Below are 18,161 nucleotides of genomic sequence, written 5' to 3'. Positions count from 1 at the left end.
CTCCCAAAGTCTTGTCAATCCACTCCTCCTTCGCTGTCCAGTGGTGGAGATCACTTTCTTACAGCTTGATTGGAGCTCAGGCTCTGCCATAGCAACAAGCCGACCTTCCCAAATGCCCTGACTACTGAGGGCATCCCACGATAACAATGCAAAGGGGAAGGGAAAGATAACTATACATCTACACAACTTAACATATATTAATATTCACCCCTTAATTGTGAGAGTCAACCATAGGATTACTCATCTGTAACAACCCCCCGTTTTCTGTTTTTACAAGTCATTTTACTGGAACAATTAAGTAAAAAAAAATCTCTCTCTTGAAAGAGTCATACTAGCATCTGTTGATGTGGGCAAGGACAGTGGGAGCAGGAGGAAAATCTCAGGTTTTCCTTAGACACACTTATTTGGAATGGACAAAAGGGCCTAACAGAGGTCCAGGATGGCTTTGACTCCCATCTATCATGCCTATGTGGTTGTTACCCATAGTCAGTGTATCTTAGGGGTCCAGAGGCCAGCTCGGTCTCGCCCTCCAGTCCCTGTTGTATTCAAAGACAGTTGGGGAATGACAGTGGTCCAATATGGCCTTTTGTCCCTACCTTACCATTCCTACGGGGTTGCTACCCACAGCAGGGCTATGGAGTCTTCTTGGAAGCGAACAAAGGGGTCTTGCCCTCCTTCCTTTGTCTTATTTTCTTAAAGAAGCTGTCCCATTACCTCTTACAGTCCCTTGTGTACTTCCCCTCAACAGGTGCTGGTAATTCTCACCCATTAAAACAGGAAGACAGTTCTCAAACTGGCTGGTGGAAGCTTGACTTTGGGCGTCTTGGTGTTTTTCTGGTTGTCTTTCAGTCTCTGCTTGAGAGTCAATCTTGTTTCACCTGGCCTGGATGTTACAGTCCACTCTTTGGGTTCTTCTACTGGGCCTTTAAGTCTGTTGGCCTGAGTCCATCTGTTGGCATGAGTCCATCCCCACTCTGCAGTTCACACGGCTGATTCGGTGGTGAGCAGTACCTGAAAGGGACCTTCCCATTGAGGAGTTAAAGGGTGATCTCTCCATGACTTGATCATTACTTGATCAAATCCTCAGAATTAATGTTATGGACTCTGAAATCCAGGGTGGTAGTTTGAGGAATTGCCCCTTTATGTCTTAGCCCTTCTAAGGTTTCTGCTATAGACATAACATATTTCTTGCCATTGGCTTCCTCTTCCTCATAGATGGCAACCCTCTGGGGTGAGGTCAAAAAGAGTAACCAAATATCATTTCATAGGGTGAGACCCCCAGATCTGACTGGGATTGGGTTCTAATTCTTAATAAGGCTAAAGGGAGACATTTTATCTATGACATCTGGGTTTCTGTCATCAGCTTAACTAGAGCTCTTTTAAGAGTTTGATTCATCCTCTCACTGTGACCAGAACTCTGTGGATGCCATGGAGTGTGCAATTCCCATTTACTCCCAGGGTTTGAACAACTTTTTGCAGTATTTTAGAGGTGAAATGCTTGGTCTGAATCAATGCTGTTCACCATCCCATATTGGGGAATGATTGATTCTAGAAGTGTTTTACTCACAACATTGGCATTGGCTTTAACCGTGGGTACCGCCTCTACTCAATGAGTCAGGTCACCTACTATCACTAGTAAAAACTTCCACCGTTGTACCTGGGGAAGCTCAGTAAAGTCTACTTGGATGTTTTGAAAGGGCTGTAAGGCTAGTTCTCACCCTCCCCTGGTGTTTTCCTCATGACCTTCTCATTTACTTGTTGGCATATCACACACCTTTCAATTACCTGCTTAGCTATTCCAAAAATTCCTATGCAGGCCCAGTCCCTTAGAAATTGATCACTTAGCGCTGGTGTTCCCAGTGTGTTGTTCCATGTATGCCTTCGAGCATTTTCCTGCCAAGGGGTTTATTCAACATTTGCCTCCCATCTGCTAATCTCCACTTCCCTTTGTTATCTTTCTTGGCTCCTGTTTTGAGGAATTCTTTCTCTTCTGTCTCACTGAATACGGGGACTTCTTCCATTTCTCTCATAGGGGTTAATGCTGTCATTATTTTTTCTGTCCCTGATTCAGCTGAATTCTTAGCATCTAAATCTGTAAATGGTTCCCTCGTGCTTCTTGAGTCACTCCTTTCTTATGTCCTTTAACATATACTGCTGCCACTTCTTCTGGTAATTGTAAGGTTTCTAACACTTCTAAAGAAGTTTTTAGTTCCTTTCCCCTTGAATTTAATAGCCCACTGTCTTCCCAAATTTTTCCAAAGGAATGCACTACTCCAAAAGCATATTTTGAGTCTGTATATATTGTTTCTCTTTTCTGTGTGAGTATTTCCAGAGCTCACTTTAGGGCATACAACTCACATGCTTGGGCTGACCAGTTGGAAGGTAACTTTCCTTTTTCTAGGGCCACTAACTCTTCATCTGCTATAGCCTACCCCAATACCCTGTGCCCTGGATTACCCGTGAAAATCCATCAATGTACAATCGTTTTCCACCTTGGAGTGGTTGATCTGTTAGGTCCACTCTTACTTTAGTTTGATAGTTTATAACTTCTAGGCAACTGTATATTAATTCCTCATCAGGTTTTCCATCTAAAACTGGGCAGGGCTGAGTTGGTTACTCACGACTAGCTCTAAACCATTATCTATTAAGATGGCTTCATATTTTAGTACTGGGGAATCAGTGAGCCATTTCTCAGCCTTTTAGCTGAGGACACTCCTTACTGAGTGTGGGGTATATATTTTCAATTTTTCCCCAAAGGTTAATTTTTTGCTTTCTTCTATGAGTAGGGCGCTCGCTGCCACTGCCTGAATGCAGGTTGGCCACCCCCAGCTGACAGGGTCTTGCAGTTTTGATAAACATGCCACTGGTTTCCTGGATCCTCCCCGGTCCTGGGCTAACCCTCCATGTGCTGCCCCTTTTTCTATATCCACAAACAGATAGAAGGGTTTGTCTAAGGCAGGAAGACTCAGTGCTGCTGCACTGACTAATTTTTGCTTTAAAGCTTCAAAATTTGCTTGTCATCTTCTTCCCACCTAATCTCTTCTTCTACTAGCTTTTCAAACAAGAACCTGATGGCCTGCATGTATGCTTCAATCCATAGCCTACAGTATCCCAACAGGCCTAAAAACCTTCTGACTTCTCTCTTAGTTTTTGCCCGTGGGAGTGAGGCTATCCCTGCAATTCTCTCAGGGTTCAGCTGCCAGCTCCCTTGACAAATCACATGTCCCAGGCATTTTACTTCCCTCCCTACAAATTGGAGTTTCCCTTTTGATACTCAAAGTCCTTGGTCCCCCAGAAAATTTAATAATGCTATGGTGGATTCTCAAACTTCATTTTCTTCCCGTCCTGAGAGAAGCAAATCATCTCCATACTGGATGAGCTTTATCTCAGGTTTGATGGAGAAGAGTTGTAGTACTTCTCCCAAGGCTTGACCAAATAGGTTTGGGGATTTGGAAAACCCTTGTGGTAACCAGGTCCACCAAAGCTGTTGCTTTCTCCCTGAATTGGGGTCCTCCCATTCAAAGGCAGATATATCCCTGCTTTCTTCTGCCAGTGGACATGCCCAAAAAGCATCTTTTAGGTCTATCACACTAAACCACTGCTGTGCTGGGGGGATATTGCTCAGTAGTGTACAGGGCTTAGGCACTACTGGGTACCGATTCACTGTTCTTTGGTTTGCTTCTCTTAAATCTTGGACAAGCCTGTAAGTCCCATCTGACTTCTTTACTGGTAATATGGGTGTATTTTGGGGGACATACATGGCTCTAATGTCCCCTCCTCAAGTAGGTCCTGGATCCCTGGCTGCAGTCCTTGTCTCCCTTCCAGGGAGAGTGGGTATTGTCATACCTGAACTGGATGGTTCTCATCAACTATTTTTATTACTATAGGTTTCATGTTCAATTTACCTCGATTTTTCAGTTTTGTCCACACCACCTCATTAATTTTGTCCTCATTCTCTTCCATTAATTTGAATAGCTTAACCACCATTTTTCCTTCCTCTGGGAGTACTCCAATGTCTAACTGCACCTGTAAATCCCGCCCTAAAAGTTTGCACCCTGCTTGTGAAACTAATAGGACATCCCCTGTTGAGGATTTTTTGCAGGACAATGGACACATTCAGCAGATGCACAATCCAGCCTTCTGGTAACAAAGGAACCAGTTCAAGAAACGGGGTCAGTGAATCCTTGATGACAGGAAAAGAAGAAGAAGTCAGAGGAGTCAGCAAAGTTGTCAGCAAAATAAAAAAGAGAACTCAGGGTGGGCCAGACAACCAAAGCAAGACGCGTCAAGAATCGGGTGATCCAATCGGCATTTAATTTTAGACACATAAACAGCTAGGGTTAACCAATCATGCATTAGCTAGAGACTCGTGCACAGCAGAACTTATTATAAATACAGGCCTCAGTACAATAAAATTGGTTTCACTTGATCATATTGATCATGGTGAGATGTCCCATTTGTGATTCTCCGCACCGCAATTCCTATCTCAGACCCCAGGTCTAATGATGCATGGCGATGCATAGCATCCCTTAGACACTCTAGAAACTCAGATGGAGTCTGGGAAGGCCCCTGCTTAACAGAATACAGGACAGACCAATTTTTGGTCTTTGGGATAGCTCTCTCCACCTGCAGTGCTATCCAATCTTGATAATCTGCTAATTTCTGTAACTCTGCCAATATATTGGGATCCCATTTAGGGTCCCTTGGAGAGGGAAAAATTCTCTTACATCCAATCACTGGCTTTTACAGTTATCCTCTGCCAAAGCCCCTTCTCAGGATCAGCTGCTTTTCTGTTTCAGTGAAAGTATCCAGTAATAACTGGGTGTCTCTCCAATCTGGGTTGTGTTGTTTGATAACATATCGTAAATGCTTTGCAATAAGTATCAGGTCACTGTGGTAATTTTTAGCAATCCTTTCCCATGCCTCTAGATCAGGGGTGGGGAATGGTACTTTAACCATCAGTCTCCCTCCTTCCGGTCCCACTGCCTCTCGCAGAGCGGCCTGTAACACTGCTTGTCTCCTGGTTCTGGACTAAACCAGACTGCCAGGAGGGGAGTGGGTTTGAGCGGATGTCCCTTCCAAGCCTACGTCCTATTTTTTTGGAAAGTCCACCTCATCCTCATCCTCATCCTCCCGTCTCCTAGGAGGCACTTTCAGCAAATCTATTGTATCTCTTTCTTGAGCTGCAGCACGGTAGACCTTATCTGATTTGGTACATGGCTGTCCTATGCTGCATGCTGAGCAACATTGCTTAATTTGCCCTCTATTTCCTTTGTTTTCCTTCTCAAGGGCTAACACCAGTGGGTCTGAGGGAGTGCTGAGCCCACAGTCCCTCTCCCATTCCAGATGATTTCGTAAGGCGAGAAACATACCAGCAGAAGAGACCTCATCCTACTTCCTTCCTGTCTTAAAAACAGCATTAACTGCAACAAGGTATTACAATCTAAAGTTCCTGCAGGAGGCCACTTGGTTCAGTCTTCCAGCCTGTATAATGGCCACTCCGCATGCAGCATTGGATTAAATCTTTCTTGTTCTCCAATCCCACCTTACTGGTGACTTCTTTCCAGTGGGTTCAGATACATCCCAAAGGGCTAGCTCGGGGAACTTCTTTGCTCTGGTGAGTTCCCATTATCTCCTTCTCCTTCTCATTTCCACCCAAAACTCTCTTCACAAAGCCTCACAGTCCTTTCCCAATTCTCCTCCCACATGCAACCCCAGGTTACAGGTACCAGATGTGATTTTCCACACACAAGCTTTAAAATCTGAGGTTCAATATCGGCTTGATTAGGAAACCTCTGTCCACACTCAGAGCATGTGCCCCGCTGCCTGCGGAACAGCAGTACCAACTCCTCTCACAAACCCCGCATTGCAATAGTGCCCATGGATGGTGCCAGTCTCTCAAGGTGCCCAAGGCTCCCAAGAACTGCCCGCAAAGGCAGGCTATTCCACTTACTCCTTCGTGAATTTCTAAATTCTCCACAGCAGGCTGCTTCCCATCTAGAGAAACTACATTACCAGCTTGTCACTGCTGAGGTGGTTGCAATACAAAGTAGAGGCATTAAACAGTCTTAGATGGCAACTCTTTATTATCGAAGATGGTTGACTTTTTATACACTTCTAATTGTTTATACTTCTTCTACTTTAACTATTGACTACAGTAAATTAACATAACACTATGAGTGAAAAGTAACAGTGACTTTAATTGACTTTTAAAAAATGCTTTGTTTAGTTACAAAGTTTCCTCTTTATCTTTCTTCAATTCCTCTCTTCTCTTAGTCTCCTTAATAACAACCTTAAAAAAACTCCTTATCAACTTCTTACTTCTCAACTTCTTTGCAATCCTTTAGCTAACAGACCCGCTGTTAGCCCCTTCCACACCAGCTGAGGTCCAGTAAAGCCCCTCTAAATAAACCCGTTCATCCCCTTTATCTATCCAGCGATTTACTGGATTCGCAAACTCCCAGGGGTCAAGCCCGAACTACTGAGGCAGTGGAATCCTCTCAGTTCATCGAGCCATGGCCCTGGCTGTGTAAGGCATGCTACATGGACACAAGACAACCGGTCCTGTCCGGCTGGGTCCCAGCAGTGCCTCACAGCAGTCCTCCATCCATGTCAGGATGCCGGCCAAGAGAGGTCCTGGGAGCTGAGGCAGCTGATTTTAAGCTTGTGCAGGTGCCTACAGGCCAAGGCCAACGGTGTTCCCTCAGGATACAGCAGTCCTGAGGGGTCTCCCTCATTCAAAGAAATCAGCAGACAAATGCATTGTCAGCCAAAAGCCCTTTTATTGACCTGGCAGGAGGGCAGGGGTCTGCACCCCACTAAAGTGTTTCTCCACCATGTATAAATTTCAGTGGGTTGATGTAGGAGTTGTATCAAAATCACCATCCATCTTTACACTGCTGAGGTGATTCCATAGGCAGGCGGTTGGAAATACATTGTGTCAGATTCCCATACTTGAAGCTGATGTCCTGGCCCTGGCCAGGAGCGGTCTCGATGCCCCAAAGCAGCACAAAGTCTTCCTCAGGGCTTCCCTGCACAGGGCTGATTCCACACTTGCCCTTAGTTCTTCTGGTAGACTGTGTCTAAAGCTTTTTGTCAGGTCACTCTCATGTCAAGTTAGGCCTGCCAGGTTTTTGTTATGCTAACTGCTGCTAAGTACTTAGGCATGTCTGTGCTAATTACTTGTTTACTCATGTGAATTGCTTGTGCTTACTTATGTCAAACCAAGGCCTTGTTCCATCCCCAAAGGTGCCTGAGGCCACCCGATCCTTGTGGCACCAGTTGCTTTCCTGTGGAATGTTCTACCTCCCCAGGGTAAAGAGGGAGCTGCAGAAAGAGCTTGCCAGGCTGCTCTCCATCCTTTCCCAGCACTCCTGGTGAAGTGGAGAAGTCCGAGCTGAGCGCAAAGGTGCAAATGGAGCAGCCGTGCACAGGAAGGCTCGGTGGGAAGGATGATCCAGGATCCATAGGCTTGGCAACCTGAGCGTGCTCCAGGGGAAGGCCTTGGAGCAGATCCTCCTGAGTGCCATCCCACGGCACCTGCAGGGAACCAGGGCGTCTGCTGGAGGGTGGGAAAGCTCTGCGGAGGGACGGGGACAGCTGGGGCTCCTGGCGGGGTGTTGAGGGCTTCTGTGCGGGAGTTTGGGGGGCTGGTGTTGGTGGGGTGTTGGAGAAGGAGTTGTCTGGAAGGTGAGAGGTCTAGGCTGGAATTTGAGTCAGTTTGAAGGCAGCATCTGTGCTTTGGCACAGCTTTGGTTAGGGAGGGCAGAAGGAATATCTGTGACTTTTCCTCCTCATGGTCCTGATTGTCCTGCAGGGAACAAGAGGGGAGAGCTGTACTTTACTGGCCACTCAGATCTCTGTACCGGGGGAGGATTAACCTTTTTGCCATCGACTCATTTGTTTGGGATACTTTTGTAACATTGAGTGGACTTTCATTTCCTGAGAGCGTTTATTCCTTAAGAGAATTAGGATATTATCATCCCTACATAGAAAACCAAAGAATGGCCCTTGTTTTTTCCCTTTTTTTGTGTAGTGCTCTGTTCTGTAAAGTGAGCCTCAGTGGATGAGGTTAAGGCAAATGAGTTGCTGCTTTGAGATGGGAAGCAAAATTCCAACTCTTCACCTCCTCAGGCCATCCCTATTCATTTGGGAAGTTTGCAACTTCTTGGAACTACTTGAGTTGAACAATGGGAAGTAAAGCTTTCCTGAATTGAGGATTCTTACTTGCCAGATTCTTCTGTGCCTTCGCCACTAAGGTGTTCTTGTGCTGAAGGCAATAACTGCAATGAGAAAATAATTTCAGCACGGAGTAAGAGCTTCTGACAGAGAACAAGTGTTGCCAGCGTTGCTCCAGGTGCTCCTGCCAACAGCCCCTGCAGGCAGGAGCGCAGCCCCCAATGCACGTGGGCTTTGGCTCCCTCTGGCACAGAAGCCCCCCACGGGCACAGGTCTCTGGGGCAGGAGACGGGCACCGGTGCTGCCAGGGCTCGGGGGGTGGCAGGTCTGCTTGGGCAGGGACCCTGCCACACCTGCTGATGTCAGCGCTCCCCGGGCCCCAGGGGTCAGAGCAGCATTCGTGCCCTGGACCACACGTTCCTTGTCCGTGTCACACCCACGGGTTTAGGATGGCCACCAGCCGGGACGTGTCCCAAGGAGGCTGTGCCAGCTTCTGTGAAGGCCCCGTGCCCTTCCCAGCGCGGCTGGGTCGGCAGCCCTGGGGGCTCCTTCTGCTGCCCTGAGCCCGCAGGGCAGGGCAGCGTTTGCTGATGGTTTGAGCCATTCCTAAAGATCCTGTCGGGCTGTCTTACACACTTGGGGTGAGGGATTCCTTCCAACCTGATCCACTTTGGGTGGGCTGGGGGCGGCCCCAGGGCAGGGGGCAGTGTGTGCAGGGGCCCTTTGTGACACGGTGCAGCACGGTCACCGTGGCATGGAACGGGACAGCGTGTCCAAGGGCCCTTTGTGACACGGGGTGACATAGGAGCTGGCGGTGACAAGACCACGCCACAGTGCTCAGAGCATACGACGGGACAGGACGGGACAGAGCGGTGCCGTGAGGAGCCCCCGCACAGCGCACTCGTTCGTGTCTGACCCGGAGCTTTCCCAAGGCATTACTCCTGCAGGTGACCTTGTGGCCAGACCAGAGGGCTTGGTGACCTCTGGCCTTCCCGAGGCTTCTTTTCTGCAGATGCCCTCCAGGGCAGACCGTGGCATTTGCTTAGCATGCTTCTTGATGAGGAGTCTCCTGTCCTTGTGGCAGGAGCCCTCGAGACCAGAGTGCAGGACTTGCTGTCCTGTAGCCTTGCCAAGACTTCACTCTGCAGCACTTGCTGACTCAGACCTTTTCCGAGCCACCTTCTCCTGCAAGCAGCCATGAATCCAGGCAGTGATGTAGAGCACAGGCCTGCGAACGTGCCCAAGCTGGCCTGGGGGAAAGAGGAGAAAGAAGGCCCTGGGACTGCCCCAGCACATCAGCCTGAAGAAGTGGAGCAGTTCCAGCCACTGCAGAAGGGTGAGTGCCAGAGCCAGGCTGCAGGGCCGGTGCCTGCAGCCAGCTTGGCCCCATCCCATCCCATGGCATCCCATCCCATGGCATCCCATCCCATCCCATGGCATCCCATCCCATCCCATCCCATGGCATCCCATCCCATCCCATCCCATCCCATCCCATCCCATCCCATCCCATCCTATCCCATCCCATCCCATCCCCTGGGCACTTGCCCATGGACAGGATGGAATAGGGGCCAGGGCAGACACCCCACAGCCGTGCTCCATCTCCTGGGACATCCCAGGGTTGTCCCTGCTTGGGGAGCGCAGGGCTGGGCTGTGTTCTCCGGCCTCTCCCACAGCCCCTCAGCTCAGGCTGCGCTCGCTCTTTGCCAGGTGCAGCCGTGCAGCGCACACAAGAGCAGGACCCCGCCTGTGGCCTCTTCCGCAGAACAGCGCAGGTACCTGCAGCCATCCCCAGCTGGGCTGGGCCTGCTGTCACCACTCAGCCGAGCACCGCGCTTGGAGCATTCCGTGGAACATCCCTGGCCTCCTGCCCTTCTCCTACAGCTGGTTTGCAAATTCATCAAGAGGATTCGGGAGGAAGAGACCAGCACCATGGGCACAGGGCTCAGAGCATATTTGCACATCTCCAAAACCAAGGCCTGTGCTGCCCTGCTGGATATGCTCGTAGACGAGGGGTTTTCCAATCCAAAGCAAGTAAGCAGCCTGTGGCCAGGGTTTGATCCTCCCAGGAATTGCTTGGCCTCCCAAGCCATGCCTACTGGTCACTGGAAGCCTTTGAGGCCATGGCAGTGTGGTGGGAAGGGAAGGACTTCTCTGGGGAAGCTGGGGACATTCCTCCCTCTGGCAGCTTTCCAAGTCTCCCCTGCCTTCTCCAGGTGCCTGCCATGGTGAGGTACATCCACCAGTGGCTCATGGCCAGTCAGTTTGCTGAGCACAGGCTGAACAGGGCCCTGCTGGATCTCACCAAAGAACAGCCTGCTGATGTAGTAAAGTGTCTTGGTTTGCGGCAAATTTGGGAGAAAACCTTCAGAAGGAGCCCCCAGAAAGCAAACCCCCACAGCCCCTTGCTCACCTGGCTTGGGAAGAATTTCCTCAGAGAGCAGTGGAAACAACCTGTTTATTGAGCAGGCAAAGCACTCCCCAGCACAAAAAATGAACAACACCAGATGACAAAAAGTCTTTCTACGGTCTGAGGAGGTGACAAATTCAGAAAGTCTCTCCTGGGAGTGGTTGCCTAGTTATCGGTCTCCGGCGCTGGGGATGGCTGCTGCAGGTCACAAAATGCTGGCTCTCGGTGTTTCCCAGGTCCCAATCCTGAGCAGGTTCAAATGGTATTCAGGAAAGGGAAAGAAAAAAAAAAACAGTCCAGGGAAAAAATTGGAATTCCTCGCTAAACTAACTAATAAGCAAAAGCAAGGGCAAAAGCAAAAAGCTGGAGCAAGAGCAAAGTGAAAGCAAGCAAGCCAGCAAGCAAGCAAGAAAGCCAGCAAGCCCTAGCCTCTCCTAGACACAGACTTTGGGGAGAGGTGAGCCGGCTGGTAACAAGACAAAACAAACCTTCACTTTTCAGAGCCAGTCCTGAAGGTACAGAACATAATATCAGGCACAAACAGAACACACGACTGGGGATGCAAGCACCATAACATCACCCTAGGAGATTCCACCCCTTATCTCCGAATCGTCAACATACTACCAAACATCATGTAAAAACTTCATCAAGTAAAAACTTCCATCTTTCACTTACTCAGACACATTTCCTTCCATCTCACTTGTTCAAACCTTTGACACACATTTCCTTCTATATCACTTGCACAAACCTTCGACACTTACACATTTCCTTCTGTCTCATGTCTGTGTGGTTTAATGTACAGACAGTGGCAGTAACATCCAACAAACAGTGATATTTGCATATGAGGCTCACCCCACAATCAGATCTCCCTGAGGTACACATCGTGTTCTTCCATATTTCTGCATTATTCACCGTGTACAACCTGGTCCCTGAGCAAAGACAATCCCACCAATGGGTTTGTCTGTACTCGCGGCAGAATTGATCCACACTGTCTTCCCTAACAAACCTCTGATATGTGGCACTGGGATTTTATCTACCTGGATCGGAACAGCATATAAAAAGGAGCAGTTCCAAACATATGGCACATGATGCCAATCAGCCTTCTGATGAGCCTGTGACATTTCTTACTCAACAGTGACACTGCAGTGCTGGCCACCAGGCCGGGTTGCCAAGGGAGGCTTCTGGCCATGCCCTGCAAGCAGCTGCTGCTGCCAAGGCGCCTTTGGTGCCTCAGGCTCTCCCTGGCACAGCTCCCAGCACGGCACTCTGCCCTTGCGCCCGAGGCATTCCCTGTGCTGGGGCTGGCCTGGGGCTTTTCCTGCAGCGGGACCTGCCCTGCTCCTGGCACAGGAAAGGCAGTTCCTGCTGGAGCAGGAGGCTCTGCCTGCAGTGGGCTCAAACCACTCCAGCAAGGCCCTGGTGACTTCAAAATTGCTTCCTAGAGCAGAATAGTCTATAATTGGTATAGCTCCTATATTGAGGAGTAAATAACTATTTTTTAAATTTTATTCTGTGTTGTAAATAGACCGTTTTTTCTAATAATGATCAGAATCAATCATAGCTGTATTTATACAGATTTATCTGGTATTACATCATTAATCTTTTGGGACAAATTGCATTAAGGTTCAATTCCACCTGTCCAATCTGCAGGGTCGGGATGGGATCCAGCCGCTGCCAGTCTCTTCTATTAGAAGGAATTCTAGAAGTCTGGGAGTGCTGCAGGGGTTTCAGGATCTATGGTGGCTGTTGTGTGTCATTTCTCCACCTCATGGCTCAGCAGGAGTTTCTCCAGTAAGGAAATAAAGCTTTTGCCTGAAGCTCCCACTCTGCCCATGACAGGAACCCCTGTGAGTGCCCGTGACATCCCGGCTCTTTGTCAGCCTGGGGACTCCTGGGATGTCACCGTGGAGCCCCCGTGAGTGCCTGTGACAGATCGGTGCCTTTGCAGCCCAATGTCCCCTGGGATGTCACCACGGAATGGCTGTGACTGCCTCTGACCACACGGCTCTTTACCATCCCCAGAAACCCCTGGGAGGTCTCCATGGAGCCCCTGTCTCTTCCTGTGACATTCCAGCTCTTGAGCAGCCTGGAGACTCTTGGAAAGTCCCCATGGAACCCCTCTGAGTGCCTGTGACAAATCTGATCCTTAGCAGGCAACCATCACCAGGAACCCCTGTTGCTGTGGTCAGTTTCCATGGCAACCATCACCAGCCCCTGTTGCTATGGTCAGTTTCCATGGCAACCATCACCAGCCCCCTGTTGCCACACTCTGTTTCCATGGCAGCCATCACCAGGAACCCCTGTTGCTATGGTCAGTTTCCATGGCAACCATCACCAGCCCCTGTTGCTATGGTCAGTTTCCATGGCAACCATCACCAGCCCCTGTTGCTATGGTCAGTTTCCATGACAACCATCACCAGCCCCTGTTGCTATGGTCAGTCCCTGGGCAGCTCCATGGAGACCCCATGCCAGGGGTGGTTGCCATGGACACCAGCTCGTGCCTGGAGCCAGAGCCCGATGCCATGGCAACCATTGGCAGTCCCATCCCCAGGGCCATGGGATCCCAGAACCACAGAACTGGCTGAGCTGGGAGGGACCCATCAGGATCCTCGAGTCCAACTGCTGGCCCCGCACAGGACACCCCAACAATGCCAGCCTGGGCCTGGCAGTGGTGTCCAAACGCTGCTGGAGCTCAGAGAGCCCTGGAGCTGTGACCCTTCCCTGGGTCGCCTGGGCAGTGCCCCAGCAGCCCCTGGGCAAAAACCTTTTCCTGAGATCCAACCTCAGCCTGCCCTGACTCAGCTGCTGCCCTCCTGCCTCCAATGGAAAGCACAAAAGGCAATGATCCCAGGCTGGGAGGAGAACAATTTACTGGGAACAGCAACGAGACAAGGAACAAACAGGACCAGAAATAATACTGATAACAGAAGGGATAAGAAAAGTTATTTACAGGGAAATCTACATCACAACTGACTGGCTCTTCCTGGCCATGTATTTCCTCCTGCCTGGAAAGGACACCCTTCTCCTCGGGGACAGAGAGAGAGAGAGAGAGAGAGTCCCTTTCCTGCCCCTGGCAATGACCTGAGGTGGGAGTGAATGTAATGACAGGGCCATGGCCAGACCCTCATGTTCTTCAATCCCACACCATGTCATTGGCAGGGGCAGGAAAAGGGAAAGATCTATTCCCAGCATGGATCACAGGGAACATGGATCACCAGAGCTCTTCCCAACATGCGTTCTCCCATGGGGGATGGAGCTGGAGCAGTGCACAAAGCTCTTTCTGGAGCTAGGGCATTTGCAGGGCTTTCCTTGCTGGTGTCTCTGTTGGTGTCTGGTCAAGTGAGAGCTCCTGGAGAAGCTCTTCCCACACTGGGGACACGTGTAGGGACTCTCTCTGGTGTGGATGTGCTGGTGCCTGATGAGATGGGAGTTTTGCTTGAAGCCCTTCCTGCAGTGGGGGCAGCGGAAGGGCTTCTCCCCAGTGTGAATCCGCTGGTGCTTGAGAAGAATGGATCTGGTCTGAAAGCTCTTCTGACAGTTGGGACATTCGTAGGGCCTCTCCCCAGTGTGGATCATTTGGTGGATGATCAGTTGGGACTTCTGGCTGAAGCCCTTCCCGCATTCCCCACACTTGTATGGCCTTTCTCCAGTGTGGATCCTCTGGTGGCAGATCAAGTGGGACCTTCGGCTAAAGCTCTTCCCACATTCCCCACACTCGTAGGGCCTCTCCCCAGTGTGGATGCGTTGGTGGATGACGAGGGCAGAGCTGCAGCTGAAGCCCTTCCCACATTCCCCACATTTGTATGGCCTTTCCCCGGTGTGGATCCTCTGGTGGCGGATCAAGTGGGACCTTCGGCTGAAACTCTTCCCACATTCCCCACACTCATACGGCCTCTCCCCAGTGTGGATGCGTTGGTGGATGATAAGGTTGGATCTGTTGCTGAAACCCTTCCCACACTCCCCACACTCATACGGCCATTCCCCGGTGTGGATCATCTGGTGGCAGATCAGGCTGTTGCTCTGCCTGAAGCTCTTCCCACACTCCAAGCACTTGTAGGGCTTCTCCCCATGGTGAACCTGCTCATGGACCACCAGCTCCGAGCTCTGGCAGGAGCTCTGTCCACCTTCCTGGCACAGGGTGGGTCTTTCCTCCTCAGAGCACCCTGAGCTGGGTTTCCAGCTCCTCCTCCTGTGGGATCTCCAGGGCTTTTCCTCCCCGTTGGATTCCTGCGCCATGGAGCCGGTCAAAACGGCCTCTGCCACGAGGTTCTGCCATGGGGATTTGTCCGTCCTGGTCTCCATCTTCAGCTCCTTGTCTGGGGGAGGAAGGACAAGGAGAGGGTGGGATTTGCCTCCGTGCCATAGGGAAGGGGAAGGAGATCCCCCCAGTGTGTCCCCAGCAGGATGGCGTTGGCAGCGATGTTGTCCTGTAGTCGGGGCCTGTGCTGGTCTGAGAGATGGAGCAGGAGAGAGGGGGAAAGGGGCACTGACTTCCTCCTCAGCTGCCCGAGGGTGCCAGGCCTCCTTTTTCTTCCTCGCCGCTACCTCCTCCATCTGGTGAAGTGTTGGAGATAGGAAATTCTGTTTTGGGAGAAAAACAAGGGATGAGCACAATGAGTTTTGTACTGGTTTGAAGGCAAACCAGGGGAGAGTCTAAGCCAGAATTACAATTTAGTAAGAATATTAAGATCAAGGCAATGATACAGAAACACTGGCTTAATCTGACAGAGTCAGGATTTAACCTGACACCCCGTTGGTCAGGGTGGTGGTAGCCGTCTGATGAAATGGAGGCTCCAGCCCTGTTGGAGTGATGATCGTGATTCTGTCAAAGCGGTGATCCTGTGGAAGGGTCTGGTCTTCCTCTGAAGGTCCAGTGGTGGTTAGGGAGCTCTTGTCCTCTGGGAATCCAGTAGGCAAGGTGGTCCTGGTGTTGGAAGGCTGAGATTATATCCAGGTAGGAATGCTTGGTTCCTCCCCCTGGGCGGAGCATCCCACAATGGGATGATGTAATTTTATCAGTCCTGCAGTGGCACTCAATGGCCCATTAACAGAAGACAGCCCCTGGAGGGCGTTATCAGGGCTGAGTCATGGAAGAGATAAAGAACACTGCCCCACCTGTTTATCACAGTTTATGAAGATGGTGACTGAAAACATACTTTGGGTTACATTGCACCCTGAAACAGTGAGGCAATCCCTGCTCGGGGTGGGGGGTGAACACCACCCCCCTTTCCCAAACTGGCTCAGGTGTAAAACCCCCACCCTGGGAAAGCCACGCACAGAGGGGACAATGTCACACTTGCCCCACCTCAGGGGAGGTCTCTGTCCCTGTCACTCCCTTGCTCTCCCCCCTTTTCTCTTTCTTCCATCTCTCCCTCTACCTCACATTTACTGTTCAATAAAATCCACTTTGGATTTGGTCTCATTAGTATCTTAATTGGGGCAGAGGCACCTCTCTAACAATTTTATTAACCAGATTGAGACATTATTTTGGTGCAGTGAGTTCAGGGCACTGTTGTCTGACCCCAAGTGCCTTTGACAACAGCATGGTTCCCTCCTCTCAGGAGGTTCTGGCTCTTTCTGGAGGAACTCTTGGAAACTTCAATGCAGCTTCTTCTGTGTGACTTTTGGGAGAACTTATGAGGAAAATGGCTGTTGTGGGTGGCCAGTGTAAAGAAAATATTTTGTTGTCCTTCCTAGAAAAGTTTGTTAAAATCACTGCAGGAAAGGGAGCAAATGATACCAGCGAGACTGACAAGGATCATTCACCACAAGGTGAGGAACACAAGGCTACTAAAGTCCTACCAGAAGCCCAGCTCAAGTGTCTAAATTCCCAAATAACTCCCGAATTCATAGGCTTGGAGGCTTTGCCAAATGTGAGAATCATTATTTTCTTCGTCCCTGTCTCCTTTGTGACAGCTGCACATAGATTTGCCATCCTTTTAAAAATCTGTATTGGTAAAATTTTTCACTTTTCTTTTATCAGAACCTGCCAGCAGCTGAGCTGGAGCTGTGCAGGAACCGATGAAACTTGGAATTGACAGAGAATTGCTTCTATTGTCAGTTTATTCATGTTTGGGATTTGTTTGCGTTTCCATCACAAGTGACTTGTGGGAAAATCAAATATCCGTCAAGTATTTTATGCAGAGTTAAGTTTGATTTCTTTTATCTGTTTAGAAACTCAAAAAACTCAATTTTTTTTTGTCCGGTCCCCAGGGGATGCTCGAGGGGTCTCTGTGCCTCTCGCCCTGGGTGATGCTTGGGAAGGGTTGGGGGGTTGTCCCTGTCCCTGTCACCCCAGGCCATTCTCCAGGGGGTGTCCCTATCCCTGTCACCCCAGGCCATTCTCCAGGGGGTCTCCATTGTTCTCACCCCAGGGAATGCCTGGGGGGTCTCCCTCCCTTACACCCTGTGCCAGGGGGTGCTCGGGGCAGTCTCTGTCCCTCTCGGCCCAGGGGATGCTTGGGGTCTCTGTCCCTTCACCCTGGGGGATGCTCGGGGGGTCTCCATCCCTCTGGCCTCAGGGAATGCTTGTGCAGGGCTGGGGACCAGGGGCTCTGTGTCCCTCTCAGCGCTGAGGGTGCTCGGGGCTGGGCGGTCTCGACCTTCTCATATCTGATATCCCTCCTCTGCCTGCCGGTACCGGGTGATCGCCACGTGGCACGCCCCAGGGTCCCTGCAGGGCCATTTGCGGCTCAGCTTTGGGGTCCTGCAAGACCCAAACATCCCCTGCCCTGCCAAACAACCCTGCCGGAGACCCCGCGATGGATTTGGGGCGAGCTCCCCCTCCCCGCTCCCCTGCGGTTCTGGGGGGGCGATGCCGGCGGAGCCGCAGGAGCCGCGGCCCGAGCGGGGGAACCGCGTGGGGTTGGGGCTGGGGCTGCTCCTCCTCCCGCTCCTCCGCTGTCCCTCCTCCCGCTCCTCTTCCTCCTGGTCCTTCTTTTCCTCCCGCTCCTCTTTTTCCCTTTCCTTTTCCTCCTCCTCTCTCCCTCTTCTCCCTCCCGCTCCTCCTCCGCTCCCAGCCCGGCCCGGGCGGTGCCGACACCCAAAAGCAGCCGCGCTCTGCCCTGGGGGGGTTCCAAAGCGGCCCCGCCCCGCCCGGCACTGGGAGCGCTACTGGGAGCACTGGGAACGATGGTGAGAGCACCGGGAAGGAGCTGGGAGCGCTCTCCCTCCCAGTACCGCCTTACTGGGAGCACTGGGAACGATGGTGAGAGCACCGGGAAGGAGCTGGGAGCGCTCTCCCTCCCAGTACCGCCTCACTGGGAGCACTGGGAACGATGGTGAGAGCACCGGGAAGGAGCTGGGAGCGCTCTCCCTCCCAGTACCGCCTTACTGGGAGCACTGGGAACGATGGTGAGAGCACCGGGAAGGAGCTGGGAGCGCTCTCCCTCCCAGTACCGCTCTTACTGGGAGCACTGGGAAGGATGGTGAGAGCACCGGGAAGGAGCTGGGAGCGCTCTCCCTCCCAGTACCGCTCTTACTGGGAGCACTGGGAAGGATGGCGAGAGCACCGGGAAGGAGCTGGGAGCGCTCTCCCTCCCAGTACCGCCTCACTGGGAGCACTGGGAGGGAACTG

The 18,161-nt window shown here is 51.1% G+C and overlaps 1 protein-coding gene across 6 annotated transcripts in view; it reads right to left on the bottom strand.

The window, feature by feature from the left end:
• LOC137463838 (zinc finger protein 420-like) overlaps window positions 1–14,864 on the bottom strand; it is a 426,927-nt gene extending 412,063 nt beyond the window's left edge. The window contains exons 1-2 of one of the 6 annotated variants that reach the window (XM_068175229.1): window positions 14,184–14,864; window positions 13,954–14,099 (exon numbers count right to left, since the gene is read on the bottom strand). In XM_068175229.1, coding sequence (XP_068031330.1) covers window positions 13,954–14,099; window positions 14,184–14,821 — 784 coding nt within the window. In that variant the 5' untranslated portion in view covers window positions 14,822–14,864. Of the gene's footprint in view, window positions 1–13,878 lie in introns of all 6 variants that reach the window. The other 5 variants (XM_068175226.1, XM_068175225.1, XM_068175227.1 and 2 more) reach the window with 5 other exon arrangements.
• Window positions 14,865–18,161: the final 3,297 nt, after the last annotated feature.

This window comes from Anomalospiza imberbis, chromosome 30 (genome assembly GCF_031753505.1).
Source record: "Anomalospiza imberbis isolate Cuckoo-Finch-1a 21T00152 chromosome 30, ASM3175350v1, whole genome shotgun sequence".
In the NCBI taxonomy this organism is placed as follows: domain Eukaryota; kingdom Metazoa; phylum Chordata; class Aves; order Passeriformes; family Viduidae; genus Anomalospiza; species Anomalospiza imberbis.
Note: the sequence above shows the minus strand (reverse complement) of the source record. Positions and strands in the feature narration are given on the sequence as shown.